The sequence below is a fragment of the Pseudorasbora parva genome, chromosome 2 (assembly GCF_024679245.1).
Source record: "Pseudorasbora parva isolate DD20220531a chromosome 2, ASM2467924v1, whole genome shotgun sequence".
In the NCBI taxonomy this organism is placed as follows: domain Eukaryota; kingdom Metazoa; phylum Chordata; class Actinopteri; order Cypriniformes; family Gobionidae; genus Pseudorasbora; species Pseudorasbora parva.
In genome coordinates this window covers 35,459,373-35,478,494 of record NC_090173.1, presented here as the reverse complement: position 1 = coordinate 35,478,494, position 19,122 = coordinate 35,459,373, and the positions used below count along the sequence as shown (strand labels likewise).

Genomic DNA, 19,122 nt, shown 5'->3' with positions numbered 1-19,122 from the left:
ACTCAGGTGCTTTGTGAGTTATGTTCTCAGGATATTGGTTTTGCAGGGATAGGTAACACACACGGATCACTCAACCATTATACTAAGGTTGCACGGTTACAGTGCAAATGCCAATGGCATCAACAACAGTACTAACACACACTTCAAAATCTAACAGTGTGCTGCTATTCATATTTGGCAGGCTAAATCAAAGAGAACACTAAGTTAGGGGTGTCAAAATGCATTAGTGTTGATGATTTGAGAATGAAAAAGTTTAATCAATATATTAATAACAGATGCAGAGTATATGACATTAGGGAGTTCAGCAATTGGACTATACTGAACCCCTACAATATCCATTCCACAAAAAGAATTTGCCTCTTGGTAATACTTTGGACTATAAAAAAAATAAGTAAAAACTATTAAGTTTGATAGATTTTTTTAATCTACTTTTTCAACCTTCTCCTAAGCTGCTGGTCCAATTCCCTTTAAACTTGGTACGCTTCCTCCCAAAACACTCATGATAAAAAGTTATCAAAAGAATTTTGATTCGTCGAAGAGTTGCAAAAATATTAAGATTAGAATTTAATCAGTTGGACAGGCAACTCCCATTTTTACCTATATCAGCTGAACAAAATGTACACACTTGACACAAATAGACAATAGGACGTTCTGAGGATGCTCAACAAGTTTCATAAAATTCTGCCAGAAAAATGATTATGTGTGATTGAGCGTCTGAGTGGAAGTCAAGGAAAGTGAGAGATACCCACGGTCACATCTCATGCCCTGGTGGATGAGTCCGTACAGCAGAGAGCCGCAGTGGTCACAGAAGGTGGGGCTGGAGTACGTGTGGACCTTGAACTTGTGCTTACTCCGCGGGTCCTTCAGAGAGACACATAAAAAGAGAGCAGTCAGCCATGTTAGCTATAAATAAGCATTTCCAGTCATATTAGGAATTAAAAATATAAATCCATGGCACAAAATAATCTTAAAGTGGAAGTACATTTAAAACAGGCAGAAGAGAAATACCACATCTAAGGTCACAGAGGAATATAAACAGGTATTTTGCATGTTAAAAGCCCAAGTGAGGCAAGGAGAAGAGGGTGAGAGAAGCCAGCATACAGCTTTACAATTCGAACCAATTTTCTATGGGTAAAAGGAAACATTAGAAACTGAAAAACAACATCCACAAATAAAAATCTAAACCAATTGGATTGATAATGCATCCACTGCACATAACTACAATACACTTCACATTACAGATGTGTGAAAAATAAAAACTGCATTACATAATGTACACACACACACACACACACACACACACACACACACACACACACACACACACACACACACACACACACACACACACACACACCTAGCAATTTTGGGCCCTATGAAAGAATATGAGGTTGGACCCCCTACTGAACCCACTCCACCAAATAGCCAACCTAGCTATCCAAAATCTTTGTCTGCAATTTAAGTATACCTATTATGCGAGCCCGCTCATTACGCTCAGGGCCACTATCACGCAGAATACCGATTGTGACATGCTGGTTCACACGCTGGTTTTCTACTCCACTAATAGTTGTTCATTTAAGCCATTAGTCGACTAAGCACTTTTTAAATTTAAATTAATTTAATTACATAAATAAAGGCCAACTGGAGAGAATTCTAAACCATAGCCTAATGAGCACTCCATTCCACACTCAAGCGCGCTCATAAAACTTGCCACAAAGCACCGGCAAAATAAATGATTATGAATGTGTGAAAAATAGCAAGGAGACATCTTAATTGTTTATTAATAAACTAGTTTTTTCTGTCACAGCTGCACAGCTTGACAATGCCAATTCGCCATCTCCGCGATAGTGAACGCGCCAAGAGAGAAATGCGCATTTCATAAAGATTACATAATCAGATATTGGCCTATTTCTTTTAGTTTTTAATGGTTTGCATATTTCTCATGTCTTTGAGGCAAGTAGCCAATATGCTGAGTCTCGGTTAATTTATGATTTCTTTTTAAATTTATGAATCGCGCTGGCACCTCCATATATTGTCTGCCATAGTTGCTTATTATTTATTAAATCCAGGCAATTGGTTGATGTAAAATTAATTAAAATTAAGATACAATTTATACCAAACGAAATTCACTTTAATTGAAGGCTTTGTACAAAACAAAACAAAACTTAATGAAGTGGTCAAAATCTGACTCACTCCAGGTCTTCCGACATTGTGCATCTTATTACGTGTCCTATCTTACCCATGCTGTTCACTTTTCATAATCAACATAGATTAAAAAAATAGCATAATATTTAAACATAAATATGAAACTAAATAAAAAAACAATGGCTACAACAAGTAGGCCTATAGTAGCCTAATACAGAGCAATTTCGTGTTTCAACTGGTGAACGTGAGCAGTTCATGAGCAGATTTTGCCGCCAATGCAGAAATATGCCATACTTTGTTTTATTTTTTATTTGCAACTCTTTGGTCTACATTTATACATTACTAATAGTACTGTTCAATTGATACCTCCCTATCAATTATGAATGTAACATTAAATGCAGCATTGATGAATATTATATATATATATTAAATCACAGCATTCAATTTTTTTCCCTGCCTGTTTACAATCACAATTATCCTGGGTAGACACTGGAAGTTGAGCACTGCCACCAGAAGTGACATTTGGCAGGATGACACCTGAATGATACTGGAGCACAGGGTCAGCAGGGCACTGGAACATTGGCACACCAAAGGACCCTTCCTGTTCGCCTTCCCCCAAGTGTTGCATCCATTATTAATTAGGCTGGGGCTCTTTTATGACTTTCTATTCATAAGAAGCTGTTTTAATATTCTCCCTCTGAATACAGCTCATGGCGGCGATGACACTTGCACAAAAAGAGAGCAGCATCCATGCGGCCTGTGGCCTGAGCACACAGAGAGCATATGCAGCACACACAAAGTCCACAGGACTGTGTTACAAACTCTTACAGCGGAAGAATATGCAATGATAAAAGGTCAGAGAGAATTTACAGAGGCTTCCCTCACATCGAAGAGCACACTGTGTAGGGAAGCAGAGGTGATGATGAGGCTCTCGGTGGGATGAAATGAGAGAGGGAGTAGGTGGATGAGGCGAGAGAGAGAAAGAGAGTAAGGCTACATGATGACTTGGAAAAAAAAATCACAATAACAACTTACAAAAGGGTCAGAGTTTGGCAAGGACCGTTAGCCTCTGTTAGTAGATACTGTAACTACACAATCTGCAGGCTAAAAGTATTTTCCTCCATTGACGGCTATTTAAAAGTAGCCATTTATTTGGACAAATACTTTGGCGAGCATCATACATTACCATTCAAGTTTGAGGGCGGTAAGATTTTTGATCTCATGATCCTTCAGAAATAATTCTAATATGATGTTCTGAAGCTTAAAAACATTTCTATTATCAATGTAGAAAACAGCCTAATATTTATTTAGGATTATTTGATTAATAGAAAGTTCAAAATCATTTACTTGAAATATAACATTATCTTTTCAGTCACTTTTGATCAATTTAATGTGCCCTCTCGTTTCTCTTAAAGCCAATACGGATTTAAACTGCAACTCATCGACTGGCCACTAGGGACAGGCTCCAGAAGGGAGCAGAATCGCATTGAGCCACATGTTAAAATGCCCAAATTTACAGCAAAAAAATAAATAAAATAAACATGTTTACAGGCTGGTACACATTGTGGTTGATCTATACAGCTCATTTTGGCCTTCGTGACAACTGTGAGGGGGGTGATTTTTTTTTATAACTCATTCATTTACATTATATAAAGCCTTAAAGTTCTGCATAATTAAGAGCGACCAGCTCGACCCTACTTTACGCATCAGAACTGCTCTTCAGAATCCTATAGGTGACGTCACAGACACTACGTCCATATTTCTTTACAGACTATGGTCCTTGCTATATTCTTTTTTAATTTATATAATGAAAATTAGTTTATCAATTGCTTGAAAAAAAATTGGCTATGGTATAGTTGGATAGATTGGCATGGACTGTTTCTTTACATCACCTACTCAAGTGGATCCATTTTTCTTGCTTTTTTCACCAGACCGGTTGTGAAAATATAAATTTGGGCGGCACTGCACAAGCAACCAAACCTTAGTAACCCATTAGGCAATATAAGCAGCACTGAGCCAAACACAAAACCTGCATGACCCAGTGAGCATTTTGGACAGCAATATATAAACCAGTAGAGCTGCACAACTCAATTACATTCTAACCAGTGCCCTTTCAAAGCTCTATGGAAAGTGGTTAAATGCTTAATTAAACCCCTATGAACATCCCTGACATAAAAAAGCATCAAGGAAGCTCTTGGAAACAAAAGATGTTTGTATCTATTGGAAGATGTTTCTATCTATGGAAGATGGAAGATGTTTCTTCCAAGGAAGATGTTTCTATCTATTCAGTATATTTAGCAGAAAGTATAATCAAGCTCTAAAGGTCCTGTTCTTCGCGATTCCATCTTTCAGACTTTAGTTAGTGTGTAATGTTGCTGTTAGAGCATAAATAATACCTGTAAAATTATAAACTCAAAGTTCAATGCCAAGCGAGATATTTTATTTAACAGAAGTTCCCTTTCAAAGCCTACAGCGAACGGCCGGTTTGGACTACAGTAGGAAGTGCAGGGATGTAATGACGTCACTAGAACCGTTTGTTGACTAACCCTCCCGCCCACAAGAACACGCAGAATAGGGGGCGTGGTCTTGTTGCTCCCTCAAGTGGAGAAGAGCGCGCATTTAGCGCTTGCATCTCCCCGTTATGGTAAGAGGTGGGACCTTTCTGGGCAAAGTGCGCTAAGCTGCTGTCCAATCACAACACGGGAAGCGCCGGCCCAATCAGAACTTGTTATGTGTTTCTGAAGGAGGGACTTCATAGGAAATCATCAGGCCGTTTTTAGGACAGAGGAAACAGCGCTGTACAGATAAGTAAATTGTGTGAAAAATACAGTTTTTTTTACACGCGAAACATGAACTCATGTTATATTGTACACTGTAAACATAATCAAAGCTTTGAAAACATGCGAAGAATGGGACCTTTAAATCTTGGGCCTGTGAATTATAGACCAAGCTATTCATTTTCTTCAAAGTTTACAAGCAATGATTGTGCTTCACTTATTAAGTGCTTGATATAGTGACAAGTACGAAAAGAGAGAAAGCTCACAAAACATTTCAATTGCAAAAAACAAACTAAGATTCTCCTCAGAACATGAAAAGTTTAGCAAAATAATGCAAAAGCAAAGTATAATTTTTCCTCCTAAAACGTTTTCCATCACCTTGTACCCTTCCGTTAAGAATAATGAAACAGGGATAAAAAAAAAAAAAAATGTTTTTAGTTGGTTGACTATAACTAATTGACTAGCCATTATTTTTTGACAAATGTTTAAAATGTTTTTGTCGATACAATGAAAATCAATGGAGCCCCAAACAACACCAAACCCATTAACTTTCATTGTATGGAGAGGGAAAAACATCTTCTTTTGTGTTTGAAGGAAGAAAGTCATACAGTTTTGGAAAAGCATTGTGAGTAAATAATAACAATTATTATTAACAGTGATTATTTAAATGAATTATCCCTTTAAGAAAGCACCATTTTTGGTTCAATGTATCCGTATGCATCTTAAATAATAACATTCATGCATTTAGAAACAGTCCAAAACATTGGTACAACACATGGCAACATGGCCATCTAAAGCGGCACGGATAACAATATGATGCGCTCATGGCTGTGAAGGTCCATTCAAACAAATGAAGGCACAACAGAAGAGGGCTGTGAAATGCAGAGTAGGTGCAGGTGTGAAGGGGCCTTTGTAGACTCATCTGAATAGTCCAATGACAATGTCACCCCGGTAGCACTGGCCCTTGCGACAAAACACAGATTCGCTCATAATAAAGAGAACAGACACAGTGTAATTCATTTGTATTATAATTCCCTGTCATCTTATACAGATGGGACACAGGGAGCAGCATACAAACAATAATAAACAATGAAAGCCTGCAGATGAAATTAAGCCCAGCATATGGGTGCCTGTCCAAACAGGGATCCATAGACAGGAAAAAACAAACAAATGCAAATAAAATCATAGCATCATCTATACGCTAGTACTTTAGCTAATTACTTAATCTCCCAAAAAATGATTCCTTTAATATCTTAAAAAATTCTAAATTATGAATATTTATCTACACACTGTCTGTATCTACAAACAACCTGACAGAAGTAATACTGATGTACGTTTCATGAACCTTAGGTTTGAAGAAACTTTTCATTTCGAGATGGTTGTCATTGCAAATAAATAATGACTTAACTGTTTTGGTTTAGCAATAACTGCTCTGATAGAAAGAGTTCATTTTATGATTTTCCAGACTGAAAAGTAACTTCTGATTTTTTTTTTGAAAAATTAATAAAAAGAATCATCCTTAAAGGGATACGCCACCCAAAAAATTAAAATCTGTCATCATAATCACTCTCCCTCAAGTTTTTCCAAACATGTATGAGTTTCTTTCTTCTCTTGAACACAAAAGAAGATATTTTAAAGAATGCTGGTACCCAAACAGTTGATCCCAACTATGTCAATTGGGTCCATCGACTATTTGGTTACCCATTTTCTTCAAACTATCTTATTTTGTTTCTTATTCAAAGAAATTCATAGAGGTTTGAAATAACTTGAGGGTAAATAAATGATGACAGAATTTTCGGGTGGAGTATCTCAATCAGAAGATACGTCAGAGTCTGTCACTAATTGCTGCAATTTTAGCTGGTTTGAACACTGCAAAACCAGCCCTCACAACCTTTATGCATTTCAAAATGATTATGAAGACTGTTATGAAGATTATTATTATTTTATTACACTTTCCAAACCGTATTTTCTATCCCCCTACACTGCCCCTGCCCCTAAACCTACCCATCACAGAAAACATTCTGCATTTTTACTTTCTCAAAAAAACTCCTTCAGTGTGATTTCTAAGATGTTTTCCTCATGGGGACCAAAAAATGTCCCCACAAGGACAAGGATTTTGGATATTGCCATCTTTGTGGGGACATTTTGTCCCCATAACATAGTGATTACTAGCCCATACACACACACACACACACACACACACACACACACACACACACACACACACACACACACACACACACACACACACACACACACACACACACACACACACACACACGCACACGCACACGCACGCGCACGCGCACACACACAGTCCAGGTGTGGGGTTTGATCACATCCCCACTCTTCAAAGCAGATGTGATAATTTAAGATGCTTTGTTCATCATTGAACCCTCATTACACTGAAAAACGGGAGCACAGGAACTCTGTCTATTCATGAATGTCAAAGGCAGAATGGCAAAGCCAATCAGTCTGAATCTGATCAAAACCCACTGATCACAATTCTTATGTTCCTTTGTGGACATCACAGTAGACTATCCTGACCATATTGACCTTCACAACTAGAGGCCATTTTTACCAGCTCTTTTATACTGAAAAAGAGCTCAGTTTTAGTCGCAGGGAAAATATATTCAAGATCTTTCAAATGTTCTACTACCATGCTTTAACATTTACAATTTGTGAAAATATTGCCATAACCACCATGAACACCACAAAATATTCAGATTAGCGCTCAACAAATACGGATTTAGGTTTATTATTAAATTACATTTTTGCATTCTGAATATTTAGTTACATTTTTGAATGTGACTAAGTGAACTGAAGCTTCTTCCGAGAGGGAAGAGGAGTGTTCAGATTGGCTGAACTTGTCATGCAAGAAGTTCACAGTTCCCTCTTTTACAAATGCAGGTGTTTGGGAAACCTTTTTTTTTACAAAAAAAAAAAAAAAAAAAAAAAAAAAAAAACCCACATAGCACTTTACAGGAAACTACAAGTGTTACACAGGAAAGCCGCATATTAAATTTAACATAAAAACACTATTTTTGACAGCTGAGTACGCTCTTGTAATTCTGCAAACACCCTACAAAATACTCTAAAAGCCCTTAACACATTGTTTATTTGTCTCTTTTTGTATGCCAAGAAATTGTTTTATATTCAATATATTTGTATGTGTACTACACAAATCAATGACTTCTCTGTGACATTTAAAATTTGATTCTAATGACTTTTTCTAGGCCTGGCCTGCTGATTTTCATGGTCTTAAGGCCACTGAGCATCTGTCAGACACTGTTTGCGGCATTTTGGCCAATTAAGCATGTTGAATCAACTTTGGGCAGTCTGGGAGAAAGATCACTTTGGTTAGCTGTTCAGCTCAGTGAACCAGTGCACTAAAAAGAAAAATGAAACCCACAAAAACAAGTAAACATCAGGTTTATATATATACAGGCCTAGATTCATTTCCCCCATTTTGATCGACAAATTTTACTGCCACCTGCTGGTATGGAGAGTTACTTCCTGTTACACAGGCAAAACACATAAGTGCTATTTGGGTGTTGGTTTTTGTCTTTGAGGTGTTTTCAAGAGAAAGTGTACTTTTTAGCCCAGACCTCAGCGACAACACAGTAAGCTTTTGTTGACTCTAGTCTCCTGGCCTGATCAGTTGAAAAGTGCTCAAAACTCCTCTAAAAACAGATCAGTCTGACCAAATAGGGAGACCAACTAAGAACATCAAATCAGTTTAGGGTATTTTTTGCAGCAGGCTGTTTTAAAATTCCTTACATTTCCAGATTTTCCATTAATTATATTAATTTTTCATGCTCTCTGAAATCAAGCGACAAACACACAAAATCAAGTGTAAAGTTGAACCTGTCAAATATGTTATGCACATTGCTTGATAATATTTTTTTCTGCACTTGAAAAGGTCAAAGTTAAATAGTTTGAACTTTTAGCAGTACATTACAATACTTAGGATACCACAGCAGCTGATGCTTTGCTCCATAGAGTCTTATGCACTAAGCAACGTTGATGCGAGTCATGCGAAATGACCTTAATACTTCATAATTATCTCACCTAAGCTAGCGTACACTGCATACAAATGCCATTATGTCTGTCATCGATTAAAACGCTGCTGTTTTTTTCTGACAATTCAACAAAGATTCTTTTCAGATAGAAAGAATGCACAATCCTCCCACTTCCATGCTTCTATCACACAGCACACATTGCACTGAGTCATCAAACAATCAGTACTAAATAAGAAGGTGCAGGCAATTCTGTACTAAAGAGTTCAAATGGAAAGACAGGGGAGGGAGAGAGGAGATGCAATAGAAATACAGTCGCAATAGAGCCCTCCCACCCGATGGCCTTCAGAGGGTTCCCATGGTGATGGCCAAAGCCCATCGCCCAGCAACAGGCTGGTACCTGCCACAGCGAGAGTTCACGGCGGTTCTCGCGTCTGGCTGAAGGAGAAAAAAAAAAACACTTGAGAAAGCTGAACATTTCTGTGTAAAGGCACACAGAAGCACATTTCCATTTCCTCTTTTTTTTCAGACTGTGCACTATTATGAGACATGTTTTTCTTTCGTAGCAGCTGTAGATTATGATCATGTCGAAGAAGGGGCTTGGTTAGCATTTTTTACCAGTGCCGATACAGCCCAATTTCTGTGGTTTGAAGTTAGAAACAGTCATGACCAGAATTTAATGGTTATGGTTGATCATGCAGTAAATGGCATAAAACTAGAGCAGGGTGAAGGGTTTATATAGACAATGATCAGGCATAACATTGTGACCACTGACAGGTGAAGTGAATAACTCTGATTGTCTCTTCATCACGGCACCTGTTAGTGGGTGGGATATATAAGTCAACAAGTGAACATTTTGTCCTCAAATTTGATGTGTTAGAAGCAGGAAAAATGGACAAGCGTAAGGATTTGAGAGAGTTTGACAAGGTTCAAATTGTGATGGCTAGATGACTGAGTCAGAGCATCTCCAAAACTGCAGCTCTTGTGGGTTGTTGACAGGGTCAGTATCTATCAAAAGTCGTCCAAAGATGGAATAGTGGTGAACCAGCAAAAGGGTCATTGGCGGCCATGGCTCACTGATGCATGTGGGGACATGTGGTCCGATCAAACAGATGAGCTATAGCTCAAATTGCTCAAGAACGAATACTACCCATGCTGAACCCTGCCCACCACCGAAAGTGGCAACATTGGGCATGTAAGCATCAGAACTGGTGGCCTGGACGGATACATCGCATGGATGGCTGGATGCACGTGCATTGCTTACCTGGGGAAACATGGCACCAGAATTTACTATGGAAAGTAGGCAAGCCGGCGGAGGCAATGTAATGCTTTGGTCAATGTTCTGCTGGAAACCTTGGGTCCTGCCATCCACGTGAATGTTAATTTTGACACGCACCACCTACCTGCAAGCATTGTTGCAGACCATACACCCTTTCATGGAAATTGGCCTCTTTCAGCAGGATAATGCACCCTGTCACAAAGCAAACATGGGGGATTGAGCATCTGTGGGATGTGCTGAACAAACTAATCTGATCCATGGAGGTTCCACCTTGCAACTTACAGGACTAAAATGATCTGCTGCTAACATCTTGGTCCAGATACCACAGCACAACAGCAGGGGTCTAGTGGCCCTAACGGAAATAAAATACATAGCCCTATATATGTACGATCAATATATTAAATTATATAACTGTATATTTGAAAATACACTGAATAATATATTGTGTTAAAATATTACAATATATTGAATAATACATAAGGAAATGCCACTTTTTTATATATTTAAAATATGAAAATATATTTACTAATATATTATAATACAATTCATATTCAGTAATACACTTCGTAATATATAGATATATTTGTGATCAGATATTTTATGAATGTGTATAATACATTGCAGATACGTATATTTACTACTAAATAATGCTTAAATAATATTTATATTTACTTACATTCTAAATGTTTCATATTTTCAAGCTAGTTAACAATAGCATAAGCACAACTGCATGTACTAAAGTATTTAGCAAAGAGACTGTCCCTGTGCTAAAGAGAGGGACACAGACATTTCTTTTTAAATACGGTAGTCTATATTAGGACATATAGTCATAATGGTGACATATAGTCTTAAAACCTCACCACAGGCTCTACTTTTCAGCAAAATGGTAACTCCAAAACCTCAAACATACCATAAAACCTCTATATTTAAATTCCAAAATAATAAATAACGCATTAAAAAACTCCAACAACACAAAGCATGCTGTGAACTACTCTACTGTTACAACAAATCTGCTGTAACTCATTTAGTGAATATGTGTATATGTGTGTACATACATTCACATTTATAAGAGAACATGTTTGTGCAATATATGAACACAATAACGGATACAACTTTAAGTTGGCTGGTAAAGGGGATAAAACTATGAATATTACATGTAATGCTAGTAATGCTATTTTTGTCTTAATTTCTATTTATTTTATATAGAATAATATATAGAATTATAGCTTGGCCTTAGTTTGGCTTAGTTCCAGTGAAAGGAGCACGTAATGCTTCAACATACCAAGACATTTTGGACAATTTCATGCTCCCAACTTTGTGGGAACATTTTGGGGATGGCCCCTTCTTGTTTCAACATTGCTGCGCACCGGTGCACAAAGAAAGGTCCCTTAAGACAAGGACGGGTGAGTTTGGTGTGGAGGAACTTGACTGGCCTGCATAAAGTCCTGACCTCAACCCGATAGAAAACCTTTAGGATGAATTAGAGCAGAGACTGCGAACCAGGCCTTCTCGTCCAACATCAGTGCCTGACCTCACAAATGCGCTTCTAGAAGAATTTTCAAAAAATTCCCATAAGCACACTGCTATACCTTGTGGAAAGCCTTCCCAGAAGATTTGAAGCTGATATACCTGCAAAGGTTTAACTTCATATTAAACCATATAGATTATGAACTGGATGTCATTAAAGTTCTATAGTGAGGAAAATAAGTATTTGAACACACTGCTATTTTGCAAGTTCTCCCACTTAAAAATCATGGAGGGCTCTGAAATTGTCATCGTAGGTACATCTGCACAGTGAAGCACTGGAGTGGTAGCATCATGCTTTGGGGGTGTTTTTCTGCACATGGGACAGGGCGACTGCACTGTATTAAGGAGAGGATGTCTTGCGAAATTTTGGGGAACAACATCCTTCCCTCAGTTAGAGCATTGAAGATGGGTCGAGGCTGGGTCTTCCAACATGACAATGACCCGAAGCACACAGCCAGGATAACCAAGGAGTGGCTCTGTAAGAAGCATATCAAGGTTCTGCCATGGCCTAGCCAGTCTCCAGACCTAAACCCAATAGAGAATCTTTGGAGGGAGCTCAAACTCTGTGTTTATCAGCACCAGGCCAGAAACCTGACTTATCTAGAGAAGATCTGTGCGGAGGAGTGGACCAAAATCCCTCCTGCAGTGTGTGCAAATCTGGTGAAAAATTACAGGAAACGTTTGACCTCTGTAATTGCAAAGAAAGGCTTCTGTTCCAAATATGGATGGATGGATGGATGGATGGATGGATGGATGGATGGATGGATGGATGGATGGATGGATGGATGGATGGATGGATGGATGGATGGATGGATGGATGGATGGATGGATAGATAGATAGATAGATAGATAGATAGATAGATAGATAGATAGATAGATAGATAGATAGATAGATAGATAGATAGATAGATAGATAGATAGATAGATAGATAGATTAACATACATCATTGTTTAATATAAACAATTAAACATACACAATTTTATCTTGTTTAATACATTAATGTTGTCATAATTTGCTACAGCCAGCAAAGTAAACAATCAGACTGAAGGGTGTACTTTGTATTTTCTAGACACTTGGAGACTCCAACCGGAACAAATGACATAAAAAGTCCATATAATTCATATCTGCCGTTCTGTAGCTTTGTTGTCCCCAATGTCTGCTGCTTGACCTTGTACTTATGAACCTCCATCTTTGAAATTTTAAGGATGGAAGCAACCCAACGCTCACTGTATCCCTCTGCCAGAAAAGCCAGAATTGAACCCTTCTTTTCCCCACTCAAAACTTTCCTTTTCAACTTTTTTGGCATGGTGAATAGTTATTTTTTGATTCCAGTTACTTTTGAAGTACTACTAGCACTGTTTTTGCCATCCAGCTGGTCCTACTGCAAGAGGATAATGCTGACCACAGAAGTGTTTTTAATACTTCTCCTTATTAACTAAGATTTGGTTCAGGTGGTTCACCTTCCCAAGGAGGTGCTCCAGGCATGAAACCCTGAGGAAGACCCACTGTAGGGATTATGTCTCCCCCCCAACAAGAGTAAAGGGCAGAGCCCTCTTTAACACCAACATTTAATCAGATGATTTACAGGTGTACAGCCAATTTCCCAGCAACTCTAGATTTGGAGTTTGGAGCACAGTTCTGAAACACTGAAAAGAAGAATATTGCTATACATTTATAAAGCAACTTTTTACCCTGCACAGTTGCACGGGGTAATAATAAGAGAAATAGATAATACAAGCCAATATACAGGTGCTGCTGAGTGAGATAAGCTGTTGCATATATGAATGAACACAGACAGGACAAGATGTTAACTCATTAGAAGACATGGCTGGACAATGTCATGTTCCTATTAACCATGTGGCCTGTTGCACAAAGCTGGTTTCAGTTGCTACCTAGGTAAGTTCAAGATTAGTTTGAGCAAACTCTTGGTTTTTAGCGGTGTTCATCACCAGGGTTACACTACATGGCTAACCTGCTCTGGGGCAGGTTTTATTCTGGGTTAGAGATTGCAAACCCAAACTGGACCAATCAGCTGCAAGTAGAGACGCAATAAAGCCACACCCCCTGTTTCAAATTTGCAGTTTATAGTGAAAAAAACATTAGAGACAAATTTGCTTATCCTTTGGCGCTAATTATTTATTATATTTATATTATATAAATTATAATTACTTTTAATTAATATAATATTCATAGAATTATTATATTAAATGACAAGTAGCCTTGTATTAATATAAAAGATGCATTCATAATTCTTTTAAACAATGTGTATTCATCAAGCTCTTTGTGAACCTAATTATTAGGCATATTTCTTTGATTCACGCATTATAGTCAGATATTCTTTCATCTGCCTGCTCAAACTAAAGTGTTTATTCCTGCTTTGTAAACGCATTTAATTTCATGATCATTTTAAAAACAATCTCAATCTTCAGAAGAGAAGTGAATCAAATGGACACTGTGATTGGCTGTTTGCCGCACGTGTCACCCTTTCAGGTGCGAGCACTTGAGAGTTAATCGCTAACTCTGGATTAAACCTGAGTTGACAGAGAAAGTTTACACCAAGCTTTGAGAAACGGTTGAACTTGATCTAAACCAGGTTGGATTTATCTAGATTTGTCAACTGTAAACCTACTCTGAAACTCAGAGTTTGTTCATGCAACAGGCCTCTGGTGTGCTAAAAAATGGAAACATGAATGGGAGATATTTTGCTCATAAAAAATTAAAGAGGTGCCAATAATTGTGGCCAACAAAACATTGATTTCACAATGGGATTCATTTTTTGAATAAACGATTAGTATTGTTATTGTTGTAGTATACTGTTGCATGACCCACCATAAATTGAAATAAATGTAATTGCCTTAGAACTGTCAAATGTGTTTTTCTACAGAAAGTGTTGCATGGCAAAAGAATCAGGGGTGTATTTTTCTCACACAGAGGCACACCACAGACAACCTCAGATCTGATCAGTGCAGCCATGTTTCCTTCTTAATGCTTTCTGACAAGCAAGCAGCCGCACTGCTCGGCAACAGAGTGACGTTTGGTTTCTCCTTGAAACTGCTCTTTAAATAACTGCACAAAGGCTTGAGCTGGAGCATATTTTCACAGAACATCCACACAAACAGCTTACATGTGAATACAATCTCTCTTTATACCTTTATGTCTATAAGCATGAAAGGTAAATCACCCAATCAGAGAAAAGTGTGAATGGTGCAGAAAACGTGTTTATGCAAATGCCTGCCTGGCCTTATTAAACCAGTGCCCCATGGGAGCATGCAACCAGTGTGAGAGGGGGTATTTATAGACATCACCCACTTCTGGAAGAGCATGTGGGCGCATCTATGACTATCCCTGCGGGATTTCAAATAATGACAGTGGGGAGTGGGAGATGCCGTGGAAATTTCTAGAAAGGGTTAAGCTTTGTGAATGGCATAGGATGAAAAGGGAGCCTAAGGGGGTCTCTTCATGTTTCTAAAAAACATTTTTACTCGAACCACAATATTTCCTAACCAGTTATGGGACATCCATAATCATTCATGAATTTGGTCACATTTGCAAAAATATTCATTTGCCAGAGATACTTTTGCTGAGCTTGCCACTAGCGACAATAAAATTGATGTTATGATTTAAAACATTTGCAGTTTTACTTACATGTTCTGTGATGGGTAAACTATCACATCTTTTGTTGAGTTGTTGAAGTCATAAAATGAGACAACGCACATCAAAGTTTCAGTGGGAAAAAGATTGAGAGACAAAATTCACATGGGGAAAAGGAGGATCAGTTTTGTCAGAACACACAATCCTCTACAACACGACTACGCGAATAAAACACTTGCATATGCGAGTCAATGTTTACTCTGGGCAACTTAATAAAATCTATCATTAGCCATTGGCTAATACATTCTTAGATTTTACTCGCCAGTGTGCGTGTGGTATACACTGTGCGATTTCTATGAGATTTCAGAAGTAGATTCAGAGTAGGTTACCTACTCACACTGTACGAGTTGATCGCATGCGGTGTAAAGCCAAAGCTCATGATTTATGTGCTCACACTATGCGGTCCGAGCGTCGAGCGCAACTTGTGTGCTCGCAGCCTCACACTGTACGGGTGATAAATCCGCGATAAAAACCCTGTGCCTTGTTGCGACGATAGACCATGGTGTATCTGTATCTGTATGTATATATATATATATATATATACACACACATCCCTGTTTCTCATGCCAGAAAGTTAGCAACAAGATTTGCTTTTGTGGTGAATGACAGCATTGGAACAATTGGCTTGTCTGCAGCCAATTATTCCAGTGGAGCTATGTCTCTGCCTGTAGCATTTTTAAAAGGTGACGATCACTGGGGCTGAGAGGATAAACTGGGAAACTCTTTCTTTCTAAGGCCTTGTTTACACCTGGTATTAAGAAGCGTTTTTATCAGTTCGCAAGTGGACGATGCTATATACAGGTGTAAATGTGGTCTAAAATGCTTTGAACTTGTCTACTTTCGACCCCTTCCATAGTTAGTCAAAAACGTATTCGCCCATAAAGTTTTCATAGTGTAGTTGCTCAAGTGGTCGAATGCGTAGATCGCCTATTCTCCGTCTACTGACCTAATGCGTAAACTAGCCAGAGGGGATTTAAACTTTGGCTGGAGAGCCAAGTTTGGTTTAAAAACTAAAAAGGCACTAAGCACAATATTCTCTCACCATTTCTTCCATTAGATCAAGATATCTGAAAAAAAACATTAAATCAAGCGTCCATAGACTCTCTGCTTCAGAACAGAAGTGGTGAAAAGTGGACAAGAGACGGATTAAAACACCAGGTGTAAAAAGGAATGTGCCTCCCTCATCTACAGTATTTGTGATCCGACAGACCAAAACTCATCTTAATACCAGGTGTAAACAGGGTCTTATAATAGCGTATGTGCAACAGTCTGCTAACAGCAATGCTGATATATCACTAATTTAAATTATTTATCAAGAAAGTGAACTGATCCAAAATGAGAGTGAGGGGGTGAGATATAAAATGAGATATTTTAGATTTTCCAAGGAACCAGTGGGCGTTAAACACCCTTGATTGAATGTGCTGAAGACATTTCTGCTTTTTAAAACCCTTTGAAACTGATCAGAGTCAACATCCCTTGTCATGTCTGACAAACTTTAATACAAAACACAAAATATGGAATAAGACAAGAGAGCAAAACCAAGTCACATGTCCATGAACCCACCTGAAGTCTGTGCAGTAAAAACCAACGGTCTCAACTGCAATCAGAGTTGGGTTTCAATACGATACAGAGCTCTTTAAACGTGAATGAGAGTTTAATGAGACTACCGGTACAGAAATCCCATGGGGAATGTCTAATTAGCCCACTTCTATAATTGAAGCCTAAAACGAGCCCCTTCGAAAAACATCTTTGAGTCTGCCTTGCTTGGCTGTCTTTGACATTGACTATATTTATACCTATAATCCCCTTTAGTGGCTCTTCTGAGACTAGCTAGCAGATTTACACAAGATAAAACTAATGACAATGTCACAAGGCCAAGGCTTCATCAAATAGATATCACACCTAGTTTACTGGCACACTGATGTCCAGAGCACACACGGTTTTGGCAGAACTTCTAGACCGGTGGAGAACAAACGTGAAAACAGAATTAAGCATAAACCCCACAGCCGCGGCTCTGGAGGAGGATGAAAGGGTGCGTTTCATCTGTATGAATGAGATGAATAGTGAGGCTTCTTAAAGAAGTGGTGGGACAGAGCCAGATGCAGATGGAGGAAATGTGCTAACGACATCCCAGCAATGTTCTCCATTTTTGATCATTCTGAATCCCTTTGTGGAGCGTCTGCCAGCCATGTCATATCGGCTGCCCCTGCTGGGTGTACTGTGTAAATATGATGGAATTCTAGGCAAGGGAGCCGACCCAAGACGTGTAGGGTGCTCCTCTGAGAGCTGAAGTTACGTCTGACTGAGAGAAGGGCACTGAGAGGGCTGTCAGATGCATAGCACTGGGAATTTCACACTTACAGTATAAGAGTTCACAGGGTACTCTTCTAAATCAGCTGAAGAATATGGCGTCTAATCTCAAGGCATCTCATAAATGAAAGCTGAAGTCCAATCTGAATACTCGAAAAGGTCATAATATGTGTAAATGGCAGAGAATAGTGTCACACCTGACACCATAGATCATGCATGGACTATAGTCATATTACAAATACTTACAAAATTCAATTTTGAATTATCGAGAAGAATAATCAAAAACAGTTATGTAAATATATATATGCAACAAATGTCTTTTTGCAGATTTTTAAATACTTATTAACTTCATAACAAATATGTGAATCATCCTTGAGTGACAATGATTTCCAACAGAGACAGATAATTTTTGCTGCATGGAGATAGAACAGGACTAATATAGTTTAGTTTAATTACAGTTATAACTTATATTGTCATCTTGCTTTTATCCACTATTAGTACAAGCCTGTTGTAGCGGACCCTGTCTGAATGATGGGCAAAACTATACTGATGAGTTTATTGTACGTCACACAAAAGATGAAGCACTGTATGGCTTTTTGGGGATGCTTAAACAAACTGACAAACTTTATATCTCAATATCTCAACAACTCTGATGAACTGTAATAGTGTGCGCTCTTCCTTTCATTGCTGACCCAGTATCACTCCGGAGATTATAAGCTGGATCACGAACATTTGGTACTGATCCATCCTTGAGTAACAACTGTTTAGCAAAACCTGTTTTTATTGTCCCTTTGTATTGTCTAATGTAAAATGATTCACACATACATAAACAAATGTAGGTATATGGGGGTCACATTCACATAAAAACAAAATACAAACAAAAAACAAATCCATTGCGTCAGATGTTTGAGTACATCAAGACTTTGATCTACAAAAAAACACCTCAGTCGCTTAATAACTATTCTTGTCACTACATCTGCGGGCTCTAGTCGTGGGTGGTCTTATTCAAATGGCAAGCTATCTACGTAGAAACCAGCTGCAAATTGAAACAGCTCACTTGATGATACAATTTCAGACTCAGACAGCCCAAACCAAACTGGTTGCATGTCTTCTTTTCAGTTTTTCTGAAATGGCAGACACACCAGAAACCTAACAAAAAAAAAAAAACTTTCATCCAATGTCCCCTTTAAGAGTCTATTATTGGATCATTATTGCATTGATTATTATGTTTCTAGCATGTTATATGTTTGGCAACAAAACTCAAACTCAATAAAGTAAGAATTTAGTCATATCGCCCACCCCTAGCTATGAACTGTATATGCTGCATTAAAAATGATCCTTTGCTATGGTTTAGCAATGAGATTTTTGTTCAAATTGTTTTGTGTATTTCTGGTGAAAAACACTGGTTTAGAC

General features: G+C 38.2%; 1 protein-coding gene across 2 annotated transcripts in view; it reads right to left on the bottom strand.

The window, feature by feature from the left end:
* The window catches only part of prkcbb (protein kinase C, beta b), a 159,305-nt gene that overhangs the window by 95,820 nt on the left and 44,363 nt on the right, over window positions 1-19,122 (bottom strand). For both annotated transcript variants that reach the window (XM_067418184.1, XM_067418176.1), the window contains exon 4: window positions 750-861. In XM_067418184.1, the coding sequence (XP_067274285.1) occupies window positions 750-861 (112 nt within the window). The remainder of the gene's footprint in view (window positions 1-749; window positions 862-19,122) is intronic.